This window comes from Panthera tigris, chromosome D2 (assembly GCF_018350195.1).
Source record: "Panthera tigris isolate Pti1 chromosome D2, P.tigris_Pti1_mat1.1, whole genome shotgun sequence".
Classification (NCBI taxonomy): domain Eukaryota; kingdom Metazoa; phylum Chordata; class Mammalia; order Carnivora; family Felidae; genus Panthera; species Panthera tigris.
The window spans coordinates 55,531,703-55,559,463 of NC_056670.1; the positions used below are offsets into that span (position 1 = coordinate 55,531,703).

At 48.5% G+C, this 27,761-nt stretch overlaps 1 protein-coding gene across 1 annotated transcript in view; it reads right to left on the reverse strand.

Annotated features, from left to right (window-relative positions):
- Positions 1–27,251, reverse strand: part of SLIT1 (slit guidance ligand 1) — a 143,349-nt gene extending 116,098 nt beyond the window's left edge. The window contains exons 1-2 of the mRNA XM_042960064.1: positions 27,091–27,251; positions 26,875–26,946 (exon numbers count right to left, since the gene is read on the reverse strand). Coding sequence (XP_042815998.1) covers positions 26,875–26,946; positions 27,091–27,251 — 233 coding nt within the window. The remainder of the gene's footprint in view (positions 1–26,874; positions 26,947–27,090) is intronic.
- Positions 27,252–27,761: the final 510 nt, after the last annotated feature.

Here is a 27,761-nt window from a genome sequence, read left to right on the forward strand (position 1 = left end):
CCCTAAATCGCATTTATGGGAAGCTGTGCGTAAGGATTTGGAGAGAGAAGGATCTGACACTCCCATTATACCCCCAGGTTTCCTATGGTCCCTGCCCACTGCCGGGTCTCTGATTTGCTACTATTTTTGGACAGCCAAGCGTCCTTGCTCTTAGCTTTGGACAGTCTCTTGCTCTAACCATGCCCTTGCACTCTCTGGCCGGGGAGCAGAGGTCCTATTCAGTTGTTGAGCATTTCCTGGAGCATCATCAGGACTGAGGTCTGGCGAGCCCCCAGCTCCCAGCAGGCAGTCCTGGACCTTCGTCAGACCCTTCACAGGCCTTCTGAAGTGCCTGAGAGTCTGGGGCGGCCTCACTTCCTCTCCTCAAAAGGGTGTGTTTGCTCTGCTCTGGGGGGGATCATTAGCGTGTCCCATCTCATGCCCCTCACCCCATCCTGCCCCCACCCACCTCCTCCCCCAAACCCCCGTGTCTCCACTGTCGTTGGGAACCTCAATTGCGTGACAAATGACTGAGGAGGTCCTGGGGACGCCATTTCATTCTGTAGGCGTTATTGTGCCTGACCTAAACCCAAATACCCAGGCCCCAGTCTCCCGGGTGACACCTGAAGGCCCCAGTTTCCTGGCAACTGGGAACAATGGCCCCTGGGAAAAGCACACACAGTTTGGGAAAGGGCAGCCTTTTTTCTCTGCGCCCCTGGGTAGGACAGGGAACTCCCCACTTCTGCAGGCAGAGTCTGGAGGGAAAGTCAAGCCATGAGGGTATTTGGGCCTCCCGTCCCCACCTCCCCACCCTAACCCTGAGCTGCAGGAAGTCTCCCAGGCAAGCGGGAGCTCACCCACCTGGGGCTGCCTCTTGATGGGACAAAAGCCTCTTTGAGCAGGCTTTCTGCCCCCCTCTCCCCAGGGCAGCCCTCCTTGCCAGTCCCCAGTTGTACTTGGTTCCCGGAGCTGACTCAAGGCATTCAGACTTCTGTTCTGGTGACACCCAGTGTCACCTTTTGTCTGCAGAAGTGACATTCTCTTTCCCCTTTGAAAGGGTGTTAGGAGGATTAACAACAGCTCAGGTGCACAGCAGGTGCTCAATACATAGCAGCTGTTGTCAAGACCATTTTCTGGGTTCTAGGGGTGCCTGGTGGCTCAGTCAGTTAAACGTCTGACTCTTGATCTCGGCTCAGGTCATGATCTCATGGTTTGTGAGCTCGAGCCCCATATCTGGCTCTGCACTGACAGAACAGAGCTTGGGATTCTCTGTCTCCCTCTCTCTCTGACCCTCCTCCTCTCTCGCTCTCTCTCTCAAAAATAAATAAACATTAAAAAAAAAAGACCACTTTCTAGGTTCTGGAACGTCACCTCTTTCCCAGTGGAAACAGAGAACTGAGTGACCTGAAAAAGATTGAGGAGGTCCCCTGACCTTCACCATAGCTTCTCAAACTGCAGGCATCTGGAACAGGGCTGAACTTCTGGGTGCTAAATCACAGCCCACAGGCTCCCCACAGACACAAGAGACTCTCAGGAGGGTCTCAGAAAACTCCTTCCCAAACCAGGAACTCTCAGGGCACCTGGGTGGCTCAGTTGGTTAAGTGTCCAACTTTGGCTCAGGTCATCATCTCATAGCTCATGAGTTCGAGCCCCACGTCAGGCTCTGTGCTGACAGCTCAGAGCCTGGAGCCTGCTTTGGATTCTATGTCTCCCTCTCTCTCTGCCCTTCCCCCACGCTCTCTCTCTCCCTCTCTCTCTCAAAATAAACATTTAAAAATTATAAAAACGCAGGAACTCTCTTGTGAATTCTAATATGTCGTAAAGGCTGCTATTTGTGAAATAACTCTTGCTTGTATGCTAGGAAAAGAAGATCACGCTTTTTTAAATCCACGCAAGCCCTGCTCATCTAAAAACATTCCTTCTGACTGAACCCACAAGACAATTTCTGCAACATCAACTAACTGACCTTTGAGTAATGTCTTTCCTCTCTAACCTTTTTGTCTCAGCTTTTGGAAGGGAGGCAGGAAGGGAGGAAGGGCATGGCTCCTCCTTTACCCATGGGATACTGAAGTGCAGGACATTCAAGACCAGGGTGTCTCAGCTGGCTAACGTCACAGCTGAGACCAGGCAGTGGCCATACACACATGGCTCAGCCATCCCGTTGGCAGAGAGTGCCAGGAGCAGGGACAGGAGCCCAGAGCACAGGTTACAGGAGAGGACAGCGACACCAGGACCAGAGGAGCAAGCCTAACTCCAAATCACAGACACGGGGGAAAGATGGGCAGCAGCAAATGCACTATAGTCAGAAGATGCCAAGGCCAAGGACGTAGTGAAATCGGAGGGTTCTGGGCTACCCCAGGTGCTGGTGAAGGTGGGACAAGATCTCAGGTGTCACAGATCTGACCTCTCCAGGCTGGATGGGCAGGCACAGAGCCAGACAGAGCAGCTCGAATGAGCAGGACGGCAGAGGGCTGGACTCAAGCATCCCTGCCCACCCGCAGCTCCTGCCCCCCTGCTTTAGCTCCCAGAGACCTGCAGTCCTTGCCTCCATCACACTCACTGTCGCATCACTATTGATTAGAGTGCCACGCTGATGGCTATCTCTCCCCTTCGTGACGCAGTTAAGCCCTGCACCTTCAGCCAACTGAAGTTTTGAATCAAACTCTTTTTCTCTAGCTCACGTTGACTCCCATCTCCAGCAGGACCTATCAGCTCTGGAGAGCAGAGACCACATCCTTTCGTTTCCTCACTGCCCCACTCCCCAGAGACCGGAAGGAGGCAGGCAGAGAAATACGTGTTCAGTGTTACAAACGAAAGATTAAAGATCAGACCCAAGAAAAGCCAGCACGAGTCAGGGCCCCGTGCGCAGACTTACAGGCATGGGCTTCACGAATGACACCTACTACGGATGGTGACCTGGGGAGCACGCTGTCCAAATAACTTGCTCTGGATTTTGTTCCCTCCCCAGCCTTACGCGTGCGCCTATGTTTTCATTTGCTGATAACAAGTCAGCCAGTCATCACATTGTTCCGACATACTGAGTGAGGCCCGATGGCCACTCACCGTATGACCCCTCAGCTTCCCCTTGGGAGAGTACAGAAGGGACCAGCCAATTCCCTCCTCCTCCCTAGAAGGGAAGCCCCTTAAAGACAGCAGTGGACCTAAAAGGCCAGGGCAACAGAAAAGCCACAGCTAATCCTAGAGCTGGTGCTGACAGAGACCCAGGCACTGGCCCCCTAATCCTCACTTCCCCCACGATGGAGGTCTGTTATGATCCACACCTCACAGATGAGGAAACAGGCTGGGGGTTACACTGCTGGTCCACAGCCACATGGCTAGAAGTGGCAGCCAGGGCACTTGACTCCAAAGCCCTCCCTGGCAACCCCCACGCCTTGGGCCTAAAAGTAGGATTCCCTTAGGAGGCATAGAGTGAGAAGCAGAGATCCCAGGAAAAACTGGAATCAGCAAGGGGGCGGGGGTGGGGAGGGGGTGAGTTTAATGCCTTGGGAACTAGAGCAACAGCAAAGATGCCAGGGTGGGAGTGGTTTCCTGCTGGGCAGCACTGAGGTCCTGGGTGGCAAAGGCCCCAGACTAGAAACCTGAGCAGAGGCAAATCCAGGAGGGGTGCACGAGGTACCCTAGCTGAGAAGCACCTTCCTTCAGCCTCTCTCCAGCTCTCACTGGACACTGCGCTCCAAAGTGCATCTAAACGCCACCAAAGCGTCCTGCCTCCTGTTTCCAAAAATGGCAATGACTAGAACCGGTTGGGGGTGGGTCTTCCTCTAAAAATGTTTCCTTTAGTCAATCTGACTTTGCCTGCCTGCTAAGAAAAGCATCTCATGAACGGACACGGCATGCCCGGGCTCAAGAAGGAACGGTGGCTGGACAGGCACTCCAGACTCCTGAGTGGGCTCCTAAATTTCTGGGGTCCCTGGGGTGACCATGGAACTTAATGTTGGATGGGATTCTAGGGCTCACCAGCCTTGAGGTTTCAGCATCTGCATTTGGCATTAGTGATAAGGAATGGGGGGACACACTAATAAAACCATACTCAGAAAACAGCCCATCTCCTCAGATGAAAATAAAAACAAACCATCTCTGCTGGGCTTTTTATAAAGGGCTGACAGGCATGATTTGTTCCCCCTCAAGGGCTGCCAAGGCCGCGAAATGAACAGAAAGGAGTGATGTTCCTGTGTTAACAGAGCCCCTAATTTCAAGGTTTGGAGGCACATTCTTGGTGTGTAAGAGGCAACACTGCATCCTCGGGGCACGGTATGACATGCCTGGGGGCGGTGGCCTCATCACACAGGAGACATGTCACCGCAGTCCCTCCTGGGTGTGAGCTGATGTTCACAATGGGGACTGAGATTGGAACAGATTGAACAGGGCCAAGTCCTCCCTGTTAGAGTCAAAACAGATAACTGTCAAGGCCTATACCTCAACCGAGCCCAATGCGCTCTGGGTTAAATGAGCTATAAAGATCCGCAGCCTTTAACCTGGGCCAAGTGGATGCCCGGGGAAGGCACATAAGAGAAAAAGGAACCTTTTTGCTGGTTAAGCTCCAGTTCCCATGGCCAGCATAAAAAACCACCACATTTTTATTTTATTTCTTTAAAAATAATGTTTTGGGGCTCCTGGGTGGCTCAGTCGGTTAAGCGTCTGACTTCAGCTCAGGTCATGATCTCGAGGTTCTTGAGTTCAAGCCCTGTGTCAGGCTCTGTGCTGACAGTTCAGAGCCTGGAGCCTGCTTCAGATTCTGTGTCTCCCTCTCTCTCTGCCCCTACCCCATCCCCCTTGCACTCTATCTCTCTCTCTCTCAAAAATAAATAAACATTAAAAAACTTTTTTTAATAATAATGTTTTTCTCCTCCTTAATAATAAAGGAAATTCTTTACAGCACCTCTCCATCAGGAAACATTAGATGCTAACAGAACCACTTTGGAGAGAGGCATTGTTTTCATGGCTCACTTCCCTCTTGCTTGAAAGAACTCCAATATGTTTACTGTCCAGAATGAATTTCCAGAATGTCAGCCACCTTTGGTTGCCCAATGATCTTTGTTAGGGGGCGGGGGGGGGGGGGGGTGGGGGGAATCAAATTACAAACCATTAAAATACCACTTTTAGAAAATTTTGTTCTGACAAATTCCAAATATAGAATGGTAATAAGATGTGATTACTGGGTAATGGAAATGTAACTGTTTTCTTTTGTTTCCTGCATCTCCTTCTGTTAGAGGAACTAGAGCTTAACTATGGAAGAAAATATAAGCTCAGTGTTTCTTGATGGTTCATCACACACAGAATGTGGGCCCAAGCCCACATCACTGGCATCATCTTATTTAACTCCTGCTCAGCAATTTGAGATAAGTCTTTATTATGCTCTTTTCCCAGATGAGAAGACTGAGTCCCTGAAAGATTAAGCACTCTGCCCAGTACTAGTAGGTAGTAACAGCAGGGCTGTTGGATCCCAGGGTCCAAACTCTCAACTTCCATGTTATGCCTGGTCCCCAACTCTGGTGATGTCAGCAGCATCAGCACCTAGAAGTCCAAAGAGAAGTTGCACAAGGACTTCTCCACGCAAGGGCCTCTGGGTCACCTGTGACTTCAGAAAGGCACTCTTGACCTCTGCACGCACCCCTGCCATCAACAGATGGCGCTCACCAGCAAGGGCTGCACTCCTACAGGGCGCCCAGGGGACAGACTGCATTTGCAGTCTGCGGTCAATGTTCAAATGACCACAGCTTTCCCCCAGAGACAATGGAGGTCTCACACCATGTCCAGCTGGCTGTGAAAGATGCTATTAAAAATCACTGATAAATGAGTTCCAGCCTTTGCTTACACAGTTTACTGTAAGGACCTATCAACACTGATTTCTTATCCTTTGTTTCCTATCAGTGGAGTTGATGACTGTCCGAAATGGATTTGTTTTTTCCAGCTGCCTTAAAAGAAATACGACATTCAAATGCCCAGGTGTAGTGACATTTCAATATACCTGAGACAGAAGATGAAGTGCGGGGAAGTTTATGTTTGAATAGCAGTATAATTGATATGGGCATTCGTTCCCATGAAATATGATTTTTCACTCCTATTAGTTTTCTTTCACATTCCTTTTCTTTTCTTTCCTTTTTTTTTTTTTTTTTTTCATTTCATGGGCACTGAGAGAGAAGCCAGAATACAAACTGACCATCAAATTCTCACAGCTTAAGCCCACCACCCTCTTGAGGAATCAGTCATCACAGAACCACCAGTCAAGCTCCAGCCAAGCCCCAGACCATGTCTAATTCATCCTGATATTCCTCGAGCCCAACAAGTCACTGTGCACAGCAGGCTTGTAATAAGTTTGTTGGGTGAATGAATCCATCCATCCATCCATCAAGAGAAGCTGGGTCCAGAGTCCCCACTGCCACACTGGGGAAAGTGACACTCAGAAGGAGGGCTGGCTCTCAGCCAGGCAGGAAGACTAGGGGACATCTCCAGAGCTCACGTCTCCAGGAAGGACCCCCACCATGGGACCTTGTACGTACTCAGAAACCTAACAGCAGTTGCTGCTTTGTCAACCTCAACCAGGAATCTCAGTAAGGATTCGCACCCACAGCAGAGCACCGAGGAGGGGTCCCAAAGCGATGGCCCTTTAATAAGGCTCTAGACCCACACCTGGGGCAGATGCCCCCCGCCTTTCTCTTCTTTCCTAAACATTATGAAGAGCAGAGCTGGTCACACGCATAAATAAATAGATAAAAAATTCGTTTGCTGTTGTGTTTCCTAATAAAAGAATACTAACGTGACCAAAAATGGTTGCTCTGTGACAGACACAGAACTAAAACCTCCATCGATGAGCCATGATTCTGGACTCCGGGATGCCCCTGGTTGTTTGGGGAACACCATAAAAGTTCAAATACCAACTGTTAAATGGCTTCCTCCAAAAGCCCCCAGGCAATAACTACCGTCCCCTTAGAGTTGACATGTCCAAATGATTCTCCTATAAACGATGGACAGAGTTGGACAGAGTTATGGGGGCAGTGAATGAGAGCCCTGATGTCTGCCTCCTCTACAGCAGTGGCCTGGGACACGGGCCTTTGGCCCCCCTAGCCAGCTGGTGACTCCTGAGGGCCAGCCTGGGGTGCAAAGCCTCACAAGCGGGGTCTCTGCAGGGCCGCACCACCCCTCTACCATGCATAGAGAGGCCGCTCTTCCTTGGCACTCAGCCTGGGGCTCTGGCTTCTGTAGAGAACGCTCTCCCCTTCCGTGACCATCCTTCCCAAGGCCCTGCGGGCCATGAAACCCCAGCCGCCTTTTCCCCTTGCAGCCATCCCTCACCCTGGCCTCGTCCCTGGGAGCGGGAATATCTCTGGCGTTGGCACCGGGGAGGGTGAAAGAGTGGCCCCTGTCTCCCTGCCAAAAGGGATGTCACCCCACCAGAATTTATGTGCCAGCTTTCCTTGTACCAGCTTTTCCCAGGTTACCTCCCCACCCATTACTACCCCATTAGTTGCCATGTGCTTTCCCCTCACTGTCACCAGCCCACACTGCCTCTTTGTTAGCCCGGGGCTCTCTGGCCGGCCCCTCCCCAGCCAGGGGCCGAGCTTGCACTCACACTGTGAAATATTTCCTCCCTTGCTCCTGGGTCCCTCCCCCGCCTCCTCCCCACAGCCTTTAGTAAAACAAACCCACCAAAGGGCATTCTTGCTCTGTTTGCACAGCACGAGTGGGCCCCCGAGTTGCCTGGCGCCCCTCATCCTCCATGAACACACTTCCCCTCCTTATTGGTATTCAGTCAATACCTTCCTTTCCTGACCCTTCCCTGCTTGGCCCCTGAGATCCGCTGACAGAAGGGCCTTTGTTGAAGGAGCAGAGGGTGCAAACACCAGGGCTCTGAAGACAACACATGGACTTCAAAGGGGGAAATGAGTCACTGCTCATCAAACTGGGTGGGGGGCCGGCTCCCCGAAGCACCTCCAGGACCAGACTCTTCCTGAGGACAAACCTTCCGTGTCTTCTCACAGACCAACACCATTTCCAGAGCTATTTGTAGGTTTTCATTGTTCCAACTCTGACTACAAAACATGGGCCAGAACCCGAGGTCTGGTAAATATTTTGTTACACAATTCGCTGGAAGCACTTTGCTGTAAAGGATGGCTTGCAGCACAGAGGCTCGGGCTAGGGGCCTTCCAGGTTCCCACCATCTGCCAGTTTCGTGTGCCTGCAAGCTGATTACCCACCCAAACACCATTCAGAGCAGGAATCTCATCTGCTTACTGTGGTCGGACAGCTCTCTATGGAAAAGCATCCGAGGCCACCAAACCCAGGGCTCCCCAGCATCTCGGCACATAGTCCCAGAAGATAACGAATCCGCTCCCCCTTGAACTCTTCCGTGGATAAGCCAAACAGCAGAGCAGCCCTCCCCTCTGCAGCCAGCTCTCCAGGAAGCCTGCCTCATACAGAACAAAATCCACTTCCCCACCTTCCACCCACTGTACCCAGTTCTGCTTCTGGAACAAATCAGCTCCCTTGTTCTCATGACAGCCCTTCACGTAGATTTGAAAATTGCTCTCAGAGTTCCTCTACATTTGTTCTCATCACACCAAATAGCCCCAGGCCCCTTGACCATATCTCACATGAAATGTTTTCCAGATTCTCTCAATGTTAGCCACCCTCCTCCACAGCACATTTAGTGTTCTCACCACAGCTGCCCACAACAAAGTACAGATTCGGGTACTGAGCACTGTTCTCTGTATGTGCTCAAATCAGCACAGACAGAAACAGGCCTATCCCCTCCCCTGGAGAGGACACCTTGCCTCCATTAATTCAGCCTCTGACTACATTGCTCTGTCAGCCACCTTACCACCCTCAATTCATTCTCAACTTGAAATCACAGGCCCTTTTCCTAACAAGTGCCCCAAACCAGGTCTCCTCCAATCAGAGCTTTCAAAGTCATCTTTGTATTTATCAGTATTTAATTTCACCTCATCGATTCCAGTCTAGTTCATGGAATTCTTTTTCAATCTTCCGTCACCTTGGATACAACGGCCATCCCTTTCCAGACTTGTGCCACCTATGAATCTGCTGAGCATCCCTTCTGTATGCTCATCCATTTCATTAATAAAAATGATAAACGCAGCAGGGTCCAGAGATGTTAATGACTTGTCTGTCCAAGGTGTCACAGCCAGATGGGGACAGAGCCAGATCTAGAACACAAGTGTCCTGGTTCTCAGTCTAGTGCTCATGTCTATCATCCTCTGCCAAAAAGTCCCCAGAACCCCCTCAGACTGCTCTCTCCAGCCCTCTACCACCACCATATCCTTACTGGTCTATCCAGGGACCCTGATTATAGACAGGAAGGTCTGGTAAGGACTGGCTTTGTGGGAGGAAGATGGGGAAATTGCCCCCTACCTAAAGGATCCTTATTTGTTAAATTATATGTTTCCTGAAGCTACAGCTCTATGCTTCAAGGGGGCCTCTAAGAAACCCACCCAACAGAGCAGTAGAAACGGGACTGGGAAGATAAGGAGTTCCTGGGATCAAAGCTGCCTGAGATAAATGGGTTAGAACGAGGAAGCCTACAAAGATTCTGAGGATAACCCTGAACTTTAGAAAGAATCTATACAATGGACACTTAAAGATAGCTTCAGCCCTATAGCCTCTTATAGACCAGTCTTGCATGGTCCCTTGAAGATAATGACGAGTTAAAGGATTGACCTAAACATACATCCTTTCTCTGAGTATAATTCTAGAGAGTAACACCAAGATCGCTGGGTGAATATGCCAGGAAAACAGGTCAAGTTTAGTATGAGAATTCCTAATGATCAGATCTCACCACAAGACCAGTTGTCCTGTGAACTCCCCATCACCAAAGTGTTTAAGCAGAGGCTGGAGCAAATTACTTTTGTCCTATTTGAATCCAAAGATCCAAGTTTCTGTAGCCTGTTTCCTGCTGTGACAGATCCCTTGTGCTACAAAGTAAAAAGCCATCACCGGACTCCAAATAGCAAAATAATTTTGAAAAAGAACAAAGTTCGGGGCGCCTGGGTGGCTCAGTCGGTTAAGCGTCCGACTTCGGCTCAGGTCATGATCTCGCGGTCTGTGAGTTCGAGCCCCGCGTCAGGCTCTGTGCTGACAGCTCGGAGCCTGGAGCCTGTTTCAGATTCTTTGTCTCCCTCTCTCTGACCCTCCCCCATTCATGCTCTGTCTCTCCCTGTCTCAAAAATAAATAAAACGTTAAAAAAAAAAATTAAAAAAAAAAAGAACAAAGTTGAAGAACTCATACTTCTTGATTTCAAAACATATCACAAAGCCACAGTAATCAAAGCAGTGTGATATTAGCATTAAGACAGGTACACAGACCAAAGGAATAGGATGGAGAGTCCAGAAATAAACCGTCAGCTGCATGGTCAAATGATCTTCAACAAGGGGGCCAAGACCATTCAATGGGGAAAGGACAGTCCCTTCATCAAATGGTATTTAGAAAACTGGACAGCCACATGCAAAAGAGTGAAGTCAGACACTTAGCTTTTCCTACATATAAAAATTAACTCAAAATGGATCAAAGGCTTAAATGTAAGACCTAAAACTATAAAAGTCCTGGGGGTGGGGGTAGGGGGAAACAGGGGAAAAGTTTCCTGAGATTAGACATGAAAAGGATTTCTTCAATTTGACACCAAAAGCACAGGCAACAAAGGCAAAAATAGACAAACAGGACTACATCAAACTTAAAAACTTCTGTGTACATAAGGACACAATCGGTTGTGAGAAAAGACACATGGAATGGGAGAAAATATTTGTAAATCATATATCTGATAAAGGGTTAAATACCCAGATTACAGAAAGATGCTTCTCCAGCAATGACATACAAATGGCCAGCAAGCATATGGAAAGATAATCAACATCATTAGTCATCAGCAAAATGAAAATCAAACCCACAATGATATATCTTCTCACACCCATTAGAATGGCAACTATTCAAAAACAAAAACAAAAACAAAAAGCCCAGAAAATAACAAGTGTTGGCAAACTGGTGCAGCCACTATAGAAAATAGTATGGAGGTTCCTCAAACAACTAAAAATAGAACTACCCTATGGGCCAGAAATTGCACTACTAGGCATTTACCTAAGGGATACAAGTGTGCTGTTTCGAAGGGACACATGAACCCCCATGTTTATAGCAGCGCTATCAACAATAGCCAAAGTATGGAAAGAGCCCAAATGTCCATCGATGGATGAATGGATAAAGAAAATATGGTATATATATGCAATGGAGTATTACTCGGCAATCAAAAAGAATGCAATCTTGCCATTTGCAACTACATGGATGCAACTGGAGGGTATTATGCTAAGTGAAGTTAGTCAGAAAAAGACAAAAAGCATATGACTTCACTCATAGGAGGACTTCAAGGACAAAACAGATGGACATAAGGGAAGGGAAACAAAAATCATATAAAAACAGGGAGGGGGGGAAAAACAGAAGAGACTCTTAAATATGGAGAACAAACAGAGGGTTACGGGAGGGGTTGTGGGGGGGGATGGGCTAAATGGGTAAGGGGCATTAAGGAATCTACTCCTGAAATCATCGTTGCACTATATGCTAGCTAATTTGGATGTAAATTTAAAAAAATAAAATAAAATAAATTTTTTAAGTGAAAATAGAACTACCCTGAAATCCAACAATCCCATTTCTGGGATATACTCAAAAGAATTGAAAGCAGGGTCTCAAAGAGGTATTTGTGCACCCACGTTCATAGCTGCACCATTAACAACAGCCGAGGGTGGGAGCAATCCAAGTGTCCATCAGCACACGAGTAGATAAACAAGATGTGATATATACATGTGATGGAATATTATTCAGCCTTAACAAGTTAGGAAATCCTGTCACATGCTGCAATGTGGACATAATGCCAAGTGAAATAACCCTAGGAGCGATGAGGAGTTGTTTAACGGGTATAGAGTTTCAGATTTGAAAGATGAAAAAGTTCTGGAGCTCTGTTTCATAACAACATAAACATACTTAACACTGTTGAAAGGTACACGTGAAAAAGATGGTAACCTTTATGTTATGTGTTTTCAGTCACAGTCTTTTTTTAAAAGCTGTGTCTGACAAGAGGCAGGACAGTGTGGAACTGGGAAGGGCCAATGGAGCCTGGATTTCGATGAAGCAGAACCGAGCTACAGATACATCAGTGAAAGCTGAGGAGTCTTTTGGAATACTGATACCAATCCTCTACTCACATGTGACAACCTCTACCTCCCCTGTGGACTTCTGATACCAAGTTGACCTCAAGTCCCAAAGTAATAAAACCATGCGTGTGTTCTAGGAAACCTTCTGATGCTAAGAGGCTCAACATTATTAAAGATCAGATTAAGCAGAGATCGATACCGGTCAAGAATTAACGACAAAGGTAACACAGAGTCCAGCTGTTTATTTCCTTAAATCCTGCACTATTATAGATCACAAATTCAAATATAAGTTATAATTCATGTTAATAGTCACACCAAGTTAATCTACTAAAGAGCTCTACATTATAGTCAACTCCCGGGGAATGCATTCAGAGAAAGCGGCTGCAGAAATCCTTCTTCCGTTTGTATGAAGTCACTATCTCATTTCCAGTCTATAAAACCAAGAAAAGAGGCTGCATGGGTAAAACTCTCAGGTGACAAGCTGCCTGCCAAATGCAGAGTGAGCTGCGGCAAGAGGTGGCAGGAGGTAAGTAACTCTGGCCACACAAAGAAGACAGCGTCTCTTCGAGCAGTGCCCGCACTGAGCCAAGGAGACAGGCAAAAAGGCAATCGGGACCCTCACACCAGGCCTTGCCTGCAACCTCCCGCCAGGGCCATGAGGAAAGGGGAGCCAGAGAAGCCCACAAGCCTGGGGCAACCCACAAAGACTTCTAGAATGGCACCTGTCCTCTACGTCCAAGTAATACGGCTGGACGGAGCATGCCTGCCCACCCTCTCCACTGCTTTCAGGATGATGGTTTGGGTGACGATGGTATTCACAGCAGTTGAACTGGGTGGTCTGTAGAAATCACCCCTGACTCTCACAACATCCCCCACCACATTTTACAGATGATGAGATAGACTCAGAGAGTTTAAGTAACTGGCCCAGAGTCCGACAGCTAATCACTACCAATGATCATGGGAGGAAAAGCGAGGACTCAATGCCCACGAGGCTAACTATAACCTGGAAGAGCTGGTCATGCTTCCCAAAGGTGCACTTCTTTGGAGGGCTTCTGGAGCTCCGATGGCGTGTGCCCGTAACTCCAAAACCCCGGGCAGGGAGGACCTAGGCCATGCTTCTGGTCACTAAGGTTTACTGTCCTCTAAAGGGAAGACAAGATGCAGTATACAGAATAATGCCCCCCAGAGATGCCCTTGTCCTAATCCCCTGGGACCTGTGAATGTTACCTTACGTGGAAAAAGGGGTTTGACAGATGTGGTTATGTTACAAATCTTGACACGGGGAGGCTATCCTGGATTATCCAGGTGGAACCAGTATAATCACAAGGGACCTTATGAGGGAAAGGAGGAGGCAGGAGAGACAGGAGATGTGACAGCTAACACAGAAGTCGGAGAGGGGCAGGTGGATGGCTCAGTCGGTTAGGCTTCTAACTCTTGATTCAGAGTCATGACTTCATGATTCATGAGTCTGAGCCCCTATTGGGCTCCACACTGACAGCGTAGAGCCTGCTTGGGACTCTCTCTCTCTTTGCCCTTCCCCTGCTTGTACACTCTCTCTCTCAAAATAAATAAATAAACTTTAAAAAAAGAAGAAGTTGGAGAGAATGATGTAGCCACAGGCCAAGAAATGTGATTGACCTCTAAAAGCTGGAAAAGAAAAGTAAGATTCTCCCCTGAGCCTCCAGAAGAAACACAAGTCTGCCGACACCTGGATTTTAGCCTCATGAGACCCATTTCAGACTTCTGACCTCCAGAACTGTAGGATAACACATCTGTGTTGTTTTAAGCCACTGAGTTTGTGATCATTTGTCCCAGCAGCAGGAGGAAACAAATACAGACCGTAAGGCTACAGCTGCCAGCAGCTGCACCCACATCCCCACACGGAGTCCCAGCCAGGTGAGGAAAATCCAGCCAGTCAGTGTCCTTAAAGGCAAAAATAGTTCCAGGTCCATTAAACTGACAGGCAGGGTGCACGGGTGGCTCAGTCAGTTAAGCATCTGGTTCTTGATTTTGGCTCTGATCATGATTTCATGGTTTGTGGGATCGAGCCCCACGTCAGGCTCAGCGCTGACAGTGCAGAGCCTGCTTGGGATGCTCTGTCTCCCTCTCTCTCTGCCCCTTCTCTCACTTGCTCTCTCTCTCTCTGTCTGTCTCTCTCAAAATAAACAAACAATTTTAAAAAGACTTAAAAAAACTGACCAAGCAGTATGGGGAAATGGAGTACATGCTCTTTACCAGCTCAGGGGAGTCAGCAAACTTTAGCCAATCTCAAGTTGCCTCTTTAAGATGTGAAAAAATATACCATATACCAACTCCAAGAGTTTTTCTAAGAAGTTTTTTGCAAAGTGTTAAGTGGTCTAAGAATATACGGTGTTAATTTTATGGTGCCTATTTTTCATAAAAGACAAGCATTTCCTTTCAGGTTAGTGCCCATCTTTTTACAAGGGCTGGTCAGGAACAGTTCTGCTCTGAGAAATCCAACCCCTCCCTCCCTAGCCAGAGTCCAGTCTCTTACCCAGAGTCCACATGAGGGTTGGCTCATGCCAGGTCACTTGTCAGGTAGAGACTTGCATCTCTTTAGCAAAGGTCTGGAGCCCACAGAATTATGAGGGAAAAGAGCCAGATTTGGGAGAGACTTGGGATGGGTTTATCAGCTCCCTACCTCTTCTTTACCCACCCCACTCCAAGGCTCCCGACAAGAGCAGGAGACCAGAGCTGTCCTGCAACAAAGACTGAGTTTCTGCCAAGAAGCTCCATCTATATTAACACTGGGGCCAAACCAGCCAGGCGTTCCTTGCCCTACAGCATGGGGATGGGAGGTCGGGTGCAGGAACGGGTCCAAATGTGTAAGGCAATGGTTCCCAGCCACTTCACCAAAAGAGTGCCCTTTGATCACACTCCCCAAACATTTGAAAAGTATGGGCCATTAAAATATCTCTATTAATAATATATCTTCCCATATTTTTTTAAAATTTTATTTGAGAGAGAGAGAACACAAGTGAGGGAGACAGACAGAGGGAAAGAGAAAGGAGAATCCCAAACGGGCTCCACGCTCAATGTGAGCCAGACCCAGGGCTCAGTCCCATGACCCCAAGATCATGACCTGAGCTGAAATCAAGAGTCGGACACTCAACCGAATGAGCCACCGAGGAGCACCTATCTTTCCAAATTTTTATCATTAATCAAGAGCCAATTAATCAACTGCCAGTCAGGGCTTCTCTTTAGCAGAAGATGGCCAGTGCTACACCAAATGCTGCCCACACTGCAAAGAGCTTAAAGGAACCCCTGGTTTCTTCTTTGAGCTTCTCAAGACCTGTGGACACCTGGCCGGAATCCCAAGTAAGAAACAGAACCACTTAAGCCACAGAATTAAGTATGGGGAGGGTCTCATCAAGAGATGCAGGGTCCTGGCCCATCCTAATAAAAAATGGAGTCAGTCAAACCCTGCCATGCATCCCCTGGGTTCAGCCTCTTTACAATTCATGTCTGTCTCCACCAGCTAAAAGGTCCATGTTTCCTTCTTGATCTTGATTACCTCCTGTCTCAAGTTTTCATGGCCTCCCAGGCATGAGAGGCAGCAGGGGCTCCCTAGAACTACCTTCCACACCCCATTTCAAGCAGAGGGGTATGCCTGCCTGCTTCTACAGAGACTCCATTTAGCCCACCCTCAACAGATTTTACTTCTACAAGCCATCAGTCCTTGAACAACTAACTTCATATTTCTGGGCCACAGGTCAAAGTCAACCACAGGTCAAGTAGAACAGGGGTCAGTGGGCAAGTGCTGAGTCCATCAAATCCATGAAGCTGGGGCCCGACACACAAGCTCAAAGCCCCAAGCCCAGAAATTACAGAAGGGAGGGAGGAAGTCCCGGGCTCCTCACAAAGAGCTGAAGCTGTTCACTCTCCTCCCACAGGCTTCGGGACAATGCCCACCACCTGAAAGACACGGCTTACCGGCCCTGCTAAGCCCACTCGTGCTGGGGAAATGAGGATGGGTAGCCTGATCACTGCCTCATCTGGTAGGAGAAGCAGGAAAAGGAGTCATGAAGAACGTCGGGGGCTCGGACAGAGATACAAGCAACTGTACCTGATGGAAACAAAATGTGGTCTAGCCACACATGGGGATACGACTCAGTCATAAGAAAGAACGAGACTTGGATGGACCTTAAAAACACCACGCTAAGTGAAGTAAGACAGTCCCAGAAGCCAAATATTGTATGACTCCACATGTATGACACACTAAGGATCGGTGAATTCCTAGGGATGGAAAGTAAAAGGGAGGCCACCAGAGCTGGGAGAGAGGCAGGAATGGGGAGTTATTGTTTAATGGGTGCCGAGCTTCTGCTGGGCACGATGACGAAGTTTGGGGCACTGACAATAGTGATGGCTGCCTGACATGTGTGTGCAGTTAATGCCACTGAACTGCACACTTACAAGTGGTTACAGTGATAACTATGTTTATTTTAATACACACACATACACACGCACACACACACACATTTCAGGCTAGCCAAGGATAGACATACACTCATCCGTCCTCATGTCATGGGATGGAGACCCACAGGAGGGGAGGGGGCTCTGGTTGAGGGAGTGGTGTATTCTGGAAAGAGGACTTTTACTCTCTGCTCAGTCACTCTGCTCGTAAGTACCCTCTGTGGCCCCCTCTGCCCATCATCCATTCCAGACTCCTCGTTCTAGGAAACAGAGACCGTCTATACCTTCTGGGCCGAGATCCACACAACACTCTAGAATTGTGGGGCCCCTGCTCATAGGACAACTGCATCCTCTCCATCCACCCGTGTCTCCCACATCCTTCAACACCTGACTCGAAACTTCTCACCTTCCCAGAAGACTCCTGAGCAATCTCTTTCCTCTTCCTGTTTCTCTATTTTTTATCATGAAAGGCAGTATAGCAGAGAGGGTTAGAGCCTGACCTGCATTCAAAGCCTGGATTTGCCAACAAATACCCGTGTGACCAATGACTTCACCCCTCCATGCCTCAATTCTCCCCACTGTAAAACAGGATAATAATTGCATAGGACTGTTAACAATTAAAATGAGAAAATCCACATAAAGTGTTTGGTGCATAGGTGCTTAACAAATGGTAATTACAATTATTCTAACAATTATATATAGCTTTGGTATTAAACTGCATTTTTTGAAAATATTTGAATGATAGCTCAAGCATTTTTAAATGTCTTAATTTAAAAAAAAAAAATCCCTATCTCTTACTTTTCTTTAATGGCAGCATAAAATTATTTATATAATTTCTGAAATGGCTTTAAAAAAAATCCTCCCTCCCCTAAAAGTTATTCATAATTGCTCCCCTCCTATGTGTACTTTTCTCTGTTCAGAATCTTCTTGATGCTTATGAATTCAGTTTGTCCCATACTGATTTTTGTAATGCTGTAGGAGAGGACTTTTCATTCCTTTGAGCCACAAAACGTCCCCAGCAGAGCGCTCTGCCTTTGCTGGGCTTTCTCCTGGGGGGCGACCTGTCCACTGCTCTTCCCTCCAGCCCTCCCCCAGGCGCTGGCCAGCTGCATTTGTGAAGGCCCATGTGGTTCTGAGGCAGCAGGGTCAGAGCCAGGGGCCAGTGCTGTGTTTAGGACATTCAACCATGCTGGGCGCATCAGCCCTCTCTGGCACTCAGGATGTCAATCTCGGGCTGGCTGCCCTCTGCTGCAGAGGCTCCCGGCCAGCCCAGTGGGACGCTTGCCTTTTTCACTTGAGCCTTGACAGCAGGCACAGATGTAATGATTGGAAAGCACTTTGAGAATTCAGAGTGCTCTGTAATTGCTAACTCATAATCCCCAAATTGTTCTCTGTGTGGCCGCAGGAGGTAAAGCGTCTGCCCTTGGGAGGGTCTTTGTTAGCGTGGCTCCCACACCAGAACCAGGCCGGGCGGAGGCAAAGGGGGGTTCTGATCATAGAGGGGTACCTATCTAAGACTCATCAAAGTGTGCTGAGAGGGAGGCTTCTCAAAGTGTGAACCAGATAAGGAGGGGCTTGATAATAATTCAGATTCTTGGGCCCTCTCACATCTACAGACTCGGGATCTCTGATGATAATGCTCTGATGATAATCTGCATTTTAATAAACTCCCCTAGACAACTCTCATTCACACTAATTAGAGTACTAATGGTTTAGAGATAGAGTACTAATGGTTTGGGTCAGAAGGACCTGGATTTGAGTCAGCTATGATCCCTATTGCCAGAGCTCAGCAAGTGACCTGACACTAGACCCACAAGATCTAGGTATTCCGGAAAAGAAAAAGAAAAAAAAAAAAACAATTTTTTTTAAGAGTTTCAAGGTCAAATCAGTTTGGCCAATGCAACACCCCACACATCCCCCAGGGGCTTTATAATGCACATAAGCAGATTAAAGGGGCTGACCCAGTACTTCCCAAACTGTCTAACCAAGGAAGTTTCTTTCCATCATTACTGCCAGAAACATCTCACAGACTTAATATCTCATGAGACAAAGCTCATGAAGGTCCTTCCTGGGAAAAGTGAAGTCTAGGGAGTAAAGGAATAGAATCTTAAGGCAGCGGTTCTGACAAGAAGGAGGCCCTAGCCAGTGTGGGGCAGCCACAGCAGCCCCATCCCTCATGCACCAGGGTCCTTGGCGGCAAGGCTGGTTCAGTCCCGCAGATCTGCTGCCCAGAGTGGACGTGTCACAACGGCGAGGTCACCTTCCTGTTTCGGGTAATTTCCCTTGGAGGCAAGACAGATCCATTTTTAACAGCTCTTCATTTCAGCAGAGGATGCCCTCCTGCCTCTGATGGGGGCTGGGGACCAGGACTGGAAGGGAGGCTTTGTTCTTCTGACCAGTGCTGACAGTTTAATTAAACCCAGCTCCAGACGGGGTCGGCAGGGTCAGGCATTCTTCAACAGGGCTCCTGCAGAATATCACATCCACGCCTCTCCAGCCACCAGGGCTCTGTTAATGAGCTATCCTGGTCCTTACAGCAGGGATATAAATAAGGGGAAATAAATGCCCTGGGCTGCCCTTAATCACCCATCCCCACCCCTTCCAGGTCCAGCAGAGACACAAAAGGTTGCTCTTGTCCGGAGACATATTAGTTGCAAGGCTAAAAAGGAGCCCAGAGTAACTGGGGTTCCAGAAGTGGCTTCTGGGTGAACAAGAAAAAGCAAGCAGCGAGAGGGGGTGTTGTAAGGCAGCACAGCGGACCCCTCCCTGAATCTGGAAGGACAGAGGCACAGAGACTGACACCCACTGTGCTCCACACCCAAACACGAATGGAGAGTGAGTTTTGCTGATGTAAGAGGAGCCATCTGGCTCAAACAGGTCTGACCCCTGTGTGCATCCATGAAACATCTCCACATTCTCTAGTGATTGACTGTCAGGTGAGGAAGCTAACCCCAAATCCAGGTAACCTGCTACCAGGGTATAACCACCTTGGCAAGAGACAGGGCTCCAGCTAGTGAAGCATCTGCCTCTACCCACTCCGTCCTGCTGTTGGTCAGAGGCTGGCAGATTGCTCTCAAAAAGCAGTGATGACAGACCCTCCCCTCCTGGAGAGACAGTGCCTACCCGTCTGTCTACACAGCCCACTGCAAGTGTCCTCAGCGCTGAGGACAGCACTTGGCCTACAGGAGGCCCTGGGTAACTGTTGGATGAATGGGTGGGCGGGTGGATGGGTAGGTTTATGGGTGGATTGGTAGACAGGGAAGTAGAAGGAGAATGAGTGGGGGGCTGGATGGGGAGGATTGATGGGTAAATGAATGGAAGAGCGGATGGGCAGGCAGATGGATTAGGCGGGTGGAAGTGTGTTCGGTGGGTGGAGATGGGAGGATGGGAGCTATGGTACAGGGTACAGAGACAGATGGGCAGATGGGTAAGTTGACTGGTGAGTCGGTAGATAGGTAAGCTGGAGTGCATCAAGTCAGAGGTGGATAGGGGGCAGGTATATGACAGGTTGATGGGGCTGAGGGGATAGGTAGGTGGTGGGAAGATGGGTAGGTAGATAGGTGCAGGAGGTGAATGGGTGGTAAGTAGGAGGTGGATGGGTAAGGGGCGGTGGAAGGATGATATGCAAGGATGAGCTGTAGCATCAGAGAGACCAGGGTTCAAATTTGGCTCAGCCCCTTGGGCAGGTCACAAACCCTCTGAGCTTGCATTCCTTCATCTGTAAAATGGGGGAAATGCCGACATCAGAGATGTTGTGATGATGAAATCAGATAATGTTTGTGGGTTGCCCCCCTGATCCTGGCCCAGAATAGCCTTCCATTTGTTCTAACCATTGCTGTAACAACTGCGGTCCCTGAGACCTCCTGTGACCGTCCTGGGAGCCCCAGGCAGTGAGAGGACGTCACAGGACGGGCACTCTTCTGCAGAGCCACTGACTCCCTCTAATGTGGACAAGGAGTGTGGGTGGGCGCTCTCTTCTAAAGATGTGGTGGGGTGGGGGTGCTGAGCAGGAACTCGGAGCCCACTCTCAGTGGGGGCATCCCCAAGGAAGCAGAGAGTGCACAGGTGACTCCAGGGTACTAACACACATTTCTGGAGCAACATCACCTACTTGCTCCATGCTTGTTCAGGACAGTACCGAAGAGCACAAAAGCCAGATTCCCTTGTCAATTCCTGAGCCTGCACAGTGACTGACCCAGGTCACACCCCAGCCTCTGCCTGCAGAGCCCTTCTGCTGGCGAGCACACCTCCGTGGCTCCCTCCGTGGCCCCTAGGGGTGCCTCCATAGGTGCACCTCGTGAAAAACAGCCTCTCGTGAAAAAAAAAAAAATGTTAAACCTGTTGGGGGAGGTCCCTGCAAAGCAAGAGGATGGCTCTGCGTTAAGACAGATGAGGATAAATCACCAGCAGAGGACAAAGGCTCAAGTGTAGGGTCAACTTAGAGGCTGTAGTGCCACCTCCAAAGCAATCCCTACGTAGAATCGCCTAACATTTCCTGAGCATCTATTACAGGCCACAAAGTTTACAGCTGACACGAGAGTGGGTTACACCTTTCTCCAATCCCCACAACAGCCTGTGAGGTAGACGGTGTTATCTTTATCTGATAAAAGAGCAAAACGGTGCTCGATGGGGTTACAGGAAGTCCTCCAACATCACATACCTAGCACTCCCTGTAACTCAGACCACAGAAGCTTGCCATCGTTTATACAAGCTGGGAGGTCTCCTACCATAGAAATTACACATGCTTCTTTTCAGAATATCTGGGAAATAAATAGAGAAAAGGAAAAAAGTCGCCCAGAGACCACCCCTGTTGGCAGTTTGCAGTCTGTTTCTGTGCTTTCTTTAGAGTGATTTCTTTAGTGGTTACATTGTCAGTACAATTTTGCATCCTGACTTTTGATAACACAAACATGTATCTGCATTGCTTTACATAAAGACCACTTTTGGTGATATAAATATCTCATCAAATAGATACACCAGAATTTGTTTAACTGCTCCCTCAACACTGGACACTTTGGTTATTTCTATATTCAACATTCTATATTTCAATAGAGGAATATTCTGTATTTCAAATTCTAATTAACGCTGCAGTGAACATGTTTGCACCCATGTATTATTATTTCCTTGGGCTCGATCCCCAAATGTGAGCTTCAGGACCTTCAAAGGCCCGGTGTCTAATTCCAACCCGATCACCTCACTGCCCTGTGGTCCAAGCCAAGTCACCGCCTGGGCCTCAGGTCCCGTGGTAAGGAACGAGATGGACAGACCAACCCAACTCAGGGGGAGATATTACTGAAGAATAGCCAGGAACAGGAACCCTGCAGCCACGTCAACAACATCAACATAACGTGGGCTGAAGCATCAAAGTGCGCCAGTCACTTTGTGACCACACCTTACCCTACGTATTTGGTCTCTCTCAAACCTGTTTTCATGCCTAGTTAGCATAATGGCCTCTGCTGAAAGTCCATGATTTGCTCCCGGTGAAAAGGATTAGCAATGGATCCCTTAAAGCAGAGGGGAGGTCAACAGGTGAGAGACCAGAAACGCCAACCCCTGCCTCCCCTCTCTCCCTGGCTCTTAAGGGAATGTGGTCCCCCTCCAGGTTCTGGAGGAGGAGCGGGCTCCATGGTAAGATCACACCGGGTGATCCCACAAACCCCAACACAGCTCCTTGGCCTGGGGATGATCTCATGACCAATCATGAGGTCATGATTGAGCTCTCTAGACCAATCATGAGGTCATGAGGTGAGCCAATCAGATTCTTTCCCCAGAAATCTGGACTTAGGACCTGAGACCTGGGCATTAACTCCAAAGTCAGAAGAAGCAGGAGGGGAGTCAGCACTGTGGCTAACCAAAGTCATGGTGGAACTGAGATGTTGTCCATAAGCCCATAATAAGTAGATATTCAGAAAGAACTAGAAACACCCTTCACATCTCAGTCCTGGTCCCAGCTCTACTTCGCTTCCTGTCCTGGGGAAACTAAGTCTGCTGGTTGTCCCCTTACAGTACCCACCACACCATTACCGTCACCAGCGTGCAGGAGTTTCTGTTTCTGGAGCCGAGAGTGCCCAAGTGCTGCTTGGACAGACCAAGTGGACTGGGAGAGTTAACAGAGGTGTTTTGCAATGCCAGATGTTCAAGTCAATAGACAGGGTGGAGGTGGGACAAAGAATGTTAGCAAATAAATCTCTAAGCACTTGCTCCTCACTGTTCCCTAGAACAGCAACAAAGGTAAAAAGCTCAGTGAGGCCACATGCCACAAACAACCAGATCAACCAAAGGGTTTGTTTAACCATTTCCCTCAGAATGTGTAATTTTGAGATGGCCTGAATTGGAGGGGCACCATGCTGCACTAAACCAAGTTGGGCCCAGTCATGAACTCAAGTCCTGGGCTGACCTAAGGGGGAAAATGCACAGGAGCTCTCCTCAAAGTCCTGATGGCTGGCACACCTGTGCTTACAGATGAGCTTAAGAAATATTCTAGAGGAGAGCTAGAGAAAGCAGTCTCCCTCCACCCGGGTCTGGCTATGCTCCTGGATAAGAAACATCTCCTCCCAAGAGTTAGGGACCCATTGCCTAAAAAGAAAAAGCAGCAGGCACTGGGAAAGGTTCTGGCTCTAGAGCCTGGAAATATTCCCCAAAGAGCCACCAAGCCTTCGATCGGGAGGGCCCATCTCCTGGAAGTCCTTCTGTTCACTGCTGACTGGCCCCTCCCCAAGGCAGCCAGCCCCAAGCCACTGGGGTAAGAACATCCAATGTTTCTGGAGGCCACTGCCTCCAGCTCCCAGCCCTATAGGGTGCCAAGAGCATGAGTGAGGCAGACTCCTGTCCCCTTCAATGGCTTTTCCACTCCTTGAATGGAGCTCCTTGTGCCAGCCTTTGGATATAAAACTCAGGTATTTAATATTTGTTAAGGCATAGAAGTGCTTTTCTCCAGTAAAACATGAAGAGCACTGGGTGGGGAGTCCAAAGGGGCTTCAGTACTGACCCTGAGGAGGTCACTTTACCCCCCCAACTTTGACTTTTTCCTGACTTTCAACAGCAATAAAACCATGACACTCTGTTCACCTCGCAGGGTCACAGGTCTCAGACGAGACACGGGAGCGCCAGCTTCACTGCAGGGCCATTCACTCACCAACATTGTCCAGAGCACAACGGACATCGGCTGCAGGCCTGGATGCTTTACGTGCACGATCTCAGCTCAGCCTCCTGATAGCCCAACAGCGTACCGGTAAGAAAAGCAGGCCCCAGGAAGTTAGACCATCTGGCGTTATACCTTGAAAAATCCAGGACCACCTGACCCTTGATTTTCTCCTCCAGGCTACCTTCCCATTCCACCAGGAATCCAAGCTCTCTAGACACAGGCCAAGAAGGCAGCCACATGGACCACACTGTGTCACCACTGTCAGGAGGGGAGCCCACGGACAGGCAGGACACCAATAAAAGGCACCAGGGCACCTGGTAAAAGGTAGACCCAAGAGTTGGAGAAAGACCCCTGTGGAGCCATCCTATCCCCTTCAGCCCCAAGAGCTGGTGGAAGGCTATGGCCAAAGATGTCAAAATATGAATAGGGTTAGAAGTAATCTCAAGCAAAAGGCGGGAAGTTTGTGAATTTAGATTCATATGAGGAGATCTTGGGTATTTTAAAATAAATGAGAGATGGAAACAACCTAAGTGTCCATCAACAGATGAATGGATAAAGATGTGATATATATATAATGGAATACTATTCGATCATGAAAAAGAATAAAATCCTGCCATTTGTAACAATATGGATGGACCTTGAGGGATTTTGCTAAGTGAGATAAACCAGAGAGAGAAAGATAAGTATTCCATGGTACCACTCATATGTTGAATCTAAAAAAAAAAAAAAAAAAAAAAGTCAAATTCATAGAAACAGAAAATGGCAAATGGCAAAGTGGTTGCTGGGGGTGGGGGAAAATAGGAAGAGGTAGACCACAGGATACGAACTTTCAGCTATAAGATGAATAAGGTCTGGGGTGACTGGGTGGCTCAGTGGGTTAAGCGTCCAACTCTTGATTTCAGCTCAGTTCATGATCTCACGGTTCGTGGGTTCAAGCCCCATGTCAGGCTCTGCACTGGCAGTGAGGAGCCTGCTTGGGATTCTCTCTCTCTCTCTCTCTCTCTCTCCTTCTCTCTCTCTCTCTGCCCCTCCCCGCCTTGCTCTCTAAATAAATAAATAAAATGTTTCATAACATAAGTGAGAGAGGGTCAAAGCAGGTGCCCAGAGCTCAACGGCAAGCACGCACTACACACATACTCTGAACGCTGGTCAGTGGAAGACAGTGGGTCAGGATGGCCGAGGGGAAGGGAAGCCGAGCAGACAGATAATGCTGGGAGCATGAGGGCAGACTTTTGCAAGGTGAAGAGGGCTTGGGGAAAGCAAAAAGAAAAGTACAGGAGGACACCAAGGGAAAAGATGTTCGGGATGAATTTTTGCAGAGGCGGAGCTGTGATAAGACCTGCGAGAGCCAGCTTCTGGAAAGGACAGCACAGAGAAAACAGGAGCTGCTGGAGCCAGGGCAGGGCAAGGCCAGCACCTGCCCGTGACCAGTAACAGCACAGAACTCAGGTTAAAGCACAGGTTAGGGAGATGTTAGGGCGGAGGCATCTGCTGGGAAGGACCATGCACCTTCAGCAGCTAAGTAAAGTGCCCACCGTGTATGCCCAGCCTGGAATGAAAGCACCAACCCACCAAGTGACGGGGGACTGAAGAAGGCCCGGCTCAAGCCCAGGGGTGGTGAAGACCAGCAGAAAGGGTCATCACTGAGGGTCACTACGGAGACCCTCCAGGCCAGAAGGAGGAAGAAACGGGAAATGACCATAGAGACCATTTGGACAGCTTAAAGACAAAAACTTGAAGGCAGGTTCAATGACACAGGCTAATCAAGAGCTCTGGAAATCGTGACAGACGTGGAAAGAACCGGCTGTGCTTAATCCAAACTCCAGAAGCCCAGTCACACCCATCAGCACTCAGGCAGCCCTAGGGTGCCGTCTCCCACCCAGCCCCTGCCCCTCAGTCTTGTCTAAGTCACTTGCTGCCTCTTCCTCCACCTCGGTGCTGCCTATAAACTTCTTCGGGGGAGACCAGCAGCCTCGCTTCCTCACACGGTGCTCTGCTGGCCATGCAGGTCCCAACCAGGTTGTTAATGACAACTGAAAGAACTCAAAAACCTCCCAACCTAAAATTCAAAATCCCTATAGCCCTTCCAAAATCTAACAAGAGGGGCACCTGGGTGGCTCAGCCGGTTGAATGTTCCGCTCTTGGTTTCAGCTCAAGTAACGATCCCGCTGGTTCATGAGTTCAAGTCCCCAGTCGGGCTCTATGCTGACAGCGCGGAGCCTGCTTGGGATTCTCTCTCTCTGCCTCTCCCTTGTTCACACACGCTCTCTCTCTCTCGCTCTCTCTCCCTCAAAAAATTAATAAGTAAACATTTTTAAAAATCTAACAAGAGGACACAGTTGTTGTAGATACTTACGGAAAGCAAAGTGAAGGAAAACATAAATTGTTGGAACACAGATTTGGGGCTCAAAGTTAACAAAATGTTTCTAATATGCAGATCTGTGCAATAATGCAACTGACTGTGGAGGTGGTGAACTCTCCATCATTAGAGGTAGCCAAGCAAAGACTGAAGGACCACAGGCTAAGGAGCTGCAGAAGAGATTCCTTACATGATCTCTAAGGTCCTCTCCAACCCAGGATCCCAAAAAAGAAGCAAATGCTAGAACAAGTACAGACACATTTAGCACATCACAGAGCAGCAGAATTAGCCACTACCCTTTAAACTTGGAAGAAATACATTTACAGCAGATAAAAGTCCGACTTTATGCCATGGTTACTAAGTTTCCAGACCTCATTACCCAGATCTGAAAATATAAATAGGTCCAAGAAGGGCTTAGTTGAATGAATAAATATTCGACCCAAGGCAGGTTACCAAAGGCTGAGACAGATGCACAAAGACAGTGCTCCCTATAAAGCCTGGCATCACGGCTGACGAGAATGTCCACTCCCAGAACATTCTCACATCCACACTGTCAGAGGCAGCACATAGAACTGAATGAGTCGTGGATTCTGCAAGTGCTCACCAGACAGAAATGCCCCCACGCAGCACCTTCCTACAGAAAGGGCCTGGCTTTTGATGCCCCGTGCAACTCCTGACAGGTAAGGAGCAGGAGGTCACCGTCATGGGAAATTCTGGGTCCCCCTGACCAGACACTGCCCCTCCCACAGGGTGAGGGACTAGACCACAGAGTTTTGGCCACAGTGTCACTCACAGCCTCGACAGAGCCTGGTTATTCTGGAACAGCAGTTCTGGCAAACTGTGCAGCTGGTTCCGGTTCAGTCGTCTGAAAAAGAGAAGAAAGGAAGAGTTGGAAGTTGCCTAAGTGTTCCAGGAAATCCAAAGACTTTTCAGACAGCACTGGATTCAGAGTGAGAGGGCACAGGGTTCAAATTTTAACAAAGTCACTGTGTAACCCCAGGGAAATTACCTCCTCCGGGCCTCAGTTTCTTCATCTATAAAGTGGGAATTCACCATCCAACACTTGGGGAGGAGAAGCACGGAGCGCCTGTGAAAGCTCCCCACCAAGGACCCGAAGTACAGTGGGCGTCGACACCTTCCATGACTTCCTCCCTTGCTCATCATCATCATCGTTACATTTGCATGACCCTTTGTAATTTAGAAGGCACTGATTCAAATATCATCTTGGTTTTCGAGCTGAATACCTGAATACACTTGAAATGTGAGATATACCCTTATGGGGTAGGACTAGCCACAAGGTCCTGATTTTTTGTTGTTTCATCCACATTTGACTCCGTGGCAACTTAACTTTTTTTTTAGTGTTTGCTTTAGGTCTTTTTTCAAAATCAAAACAGCTTTCTCGATTTTCTAAATTATGTATGAGATCGCATGCTTAATTCTTTAAAAACTTCAAGCAATAGAAGAAAAAGTATTCAGCCACCTGCATTTTCCTCACTCAACAATTTGTGGATGTCTTTTCATGCCAAACGATAGAGAACGACCCCTTTATTTTTAATGACTGACTAGTATGCCCATCATTTCTAATTGCTCCACGGGTGGACAGACGACTCCCCGTTTTGTAAACACAGGCAGGAGTGGGAAGTCTGGTCCTGGAAGGTGGCCTGGCGGAGAAGACCCAAT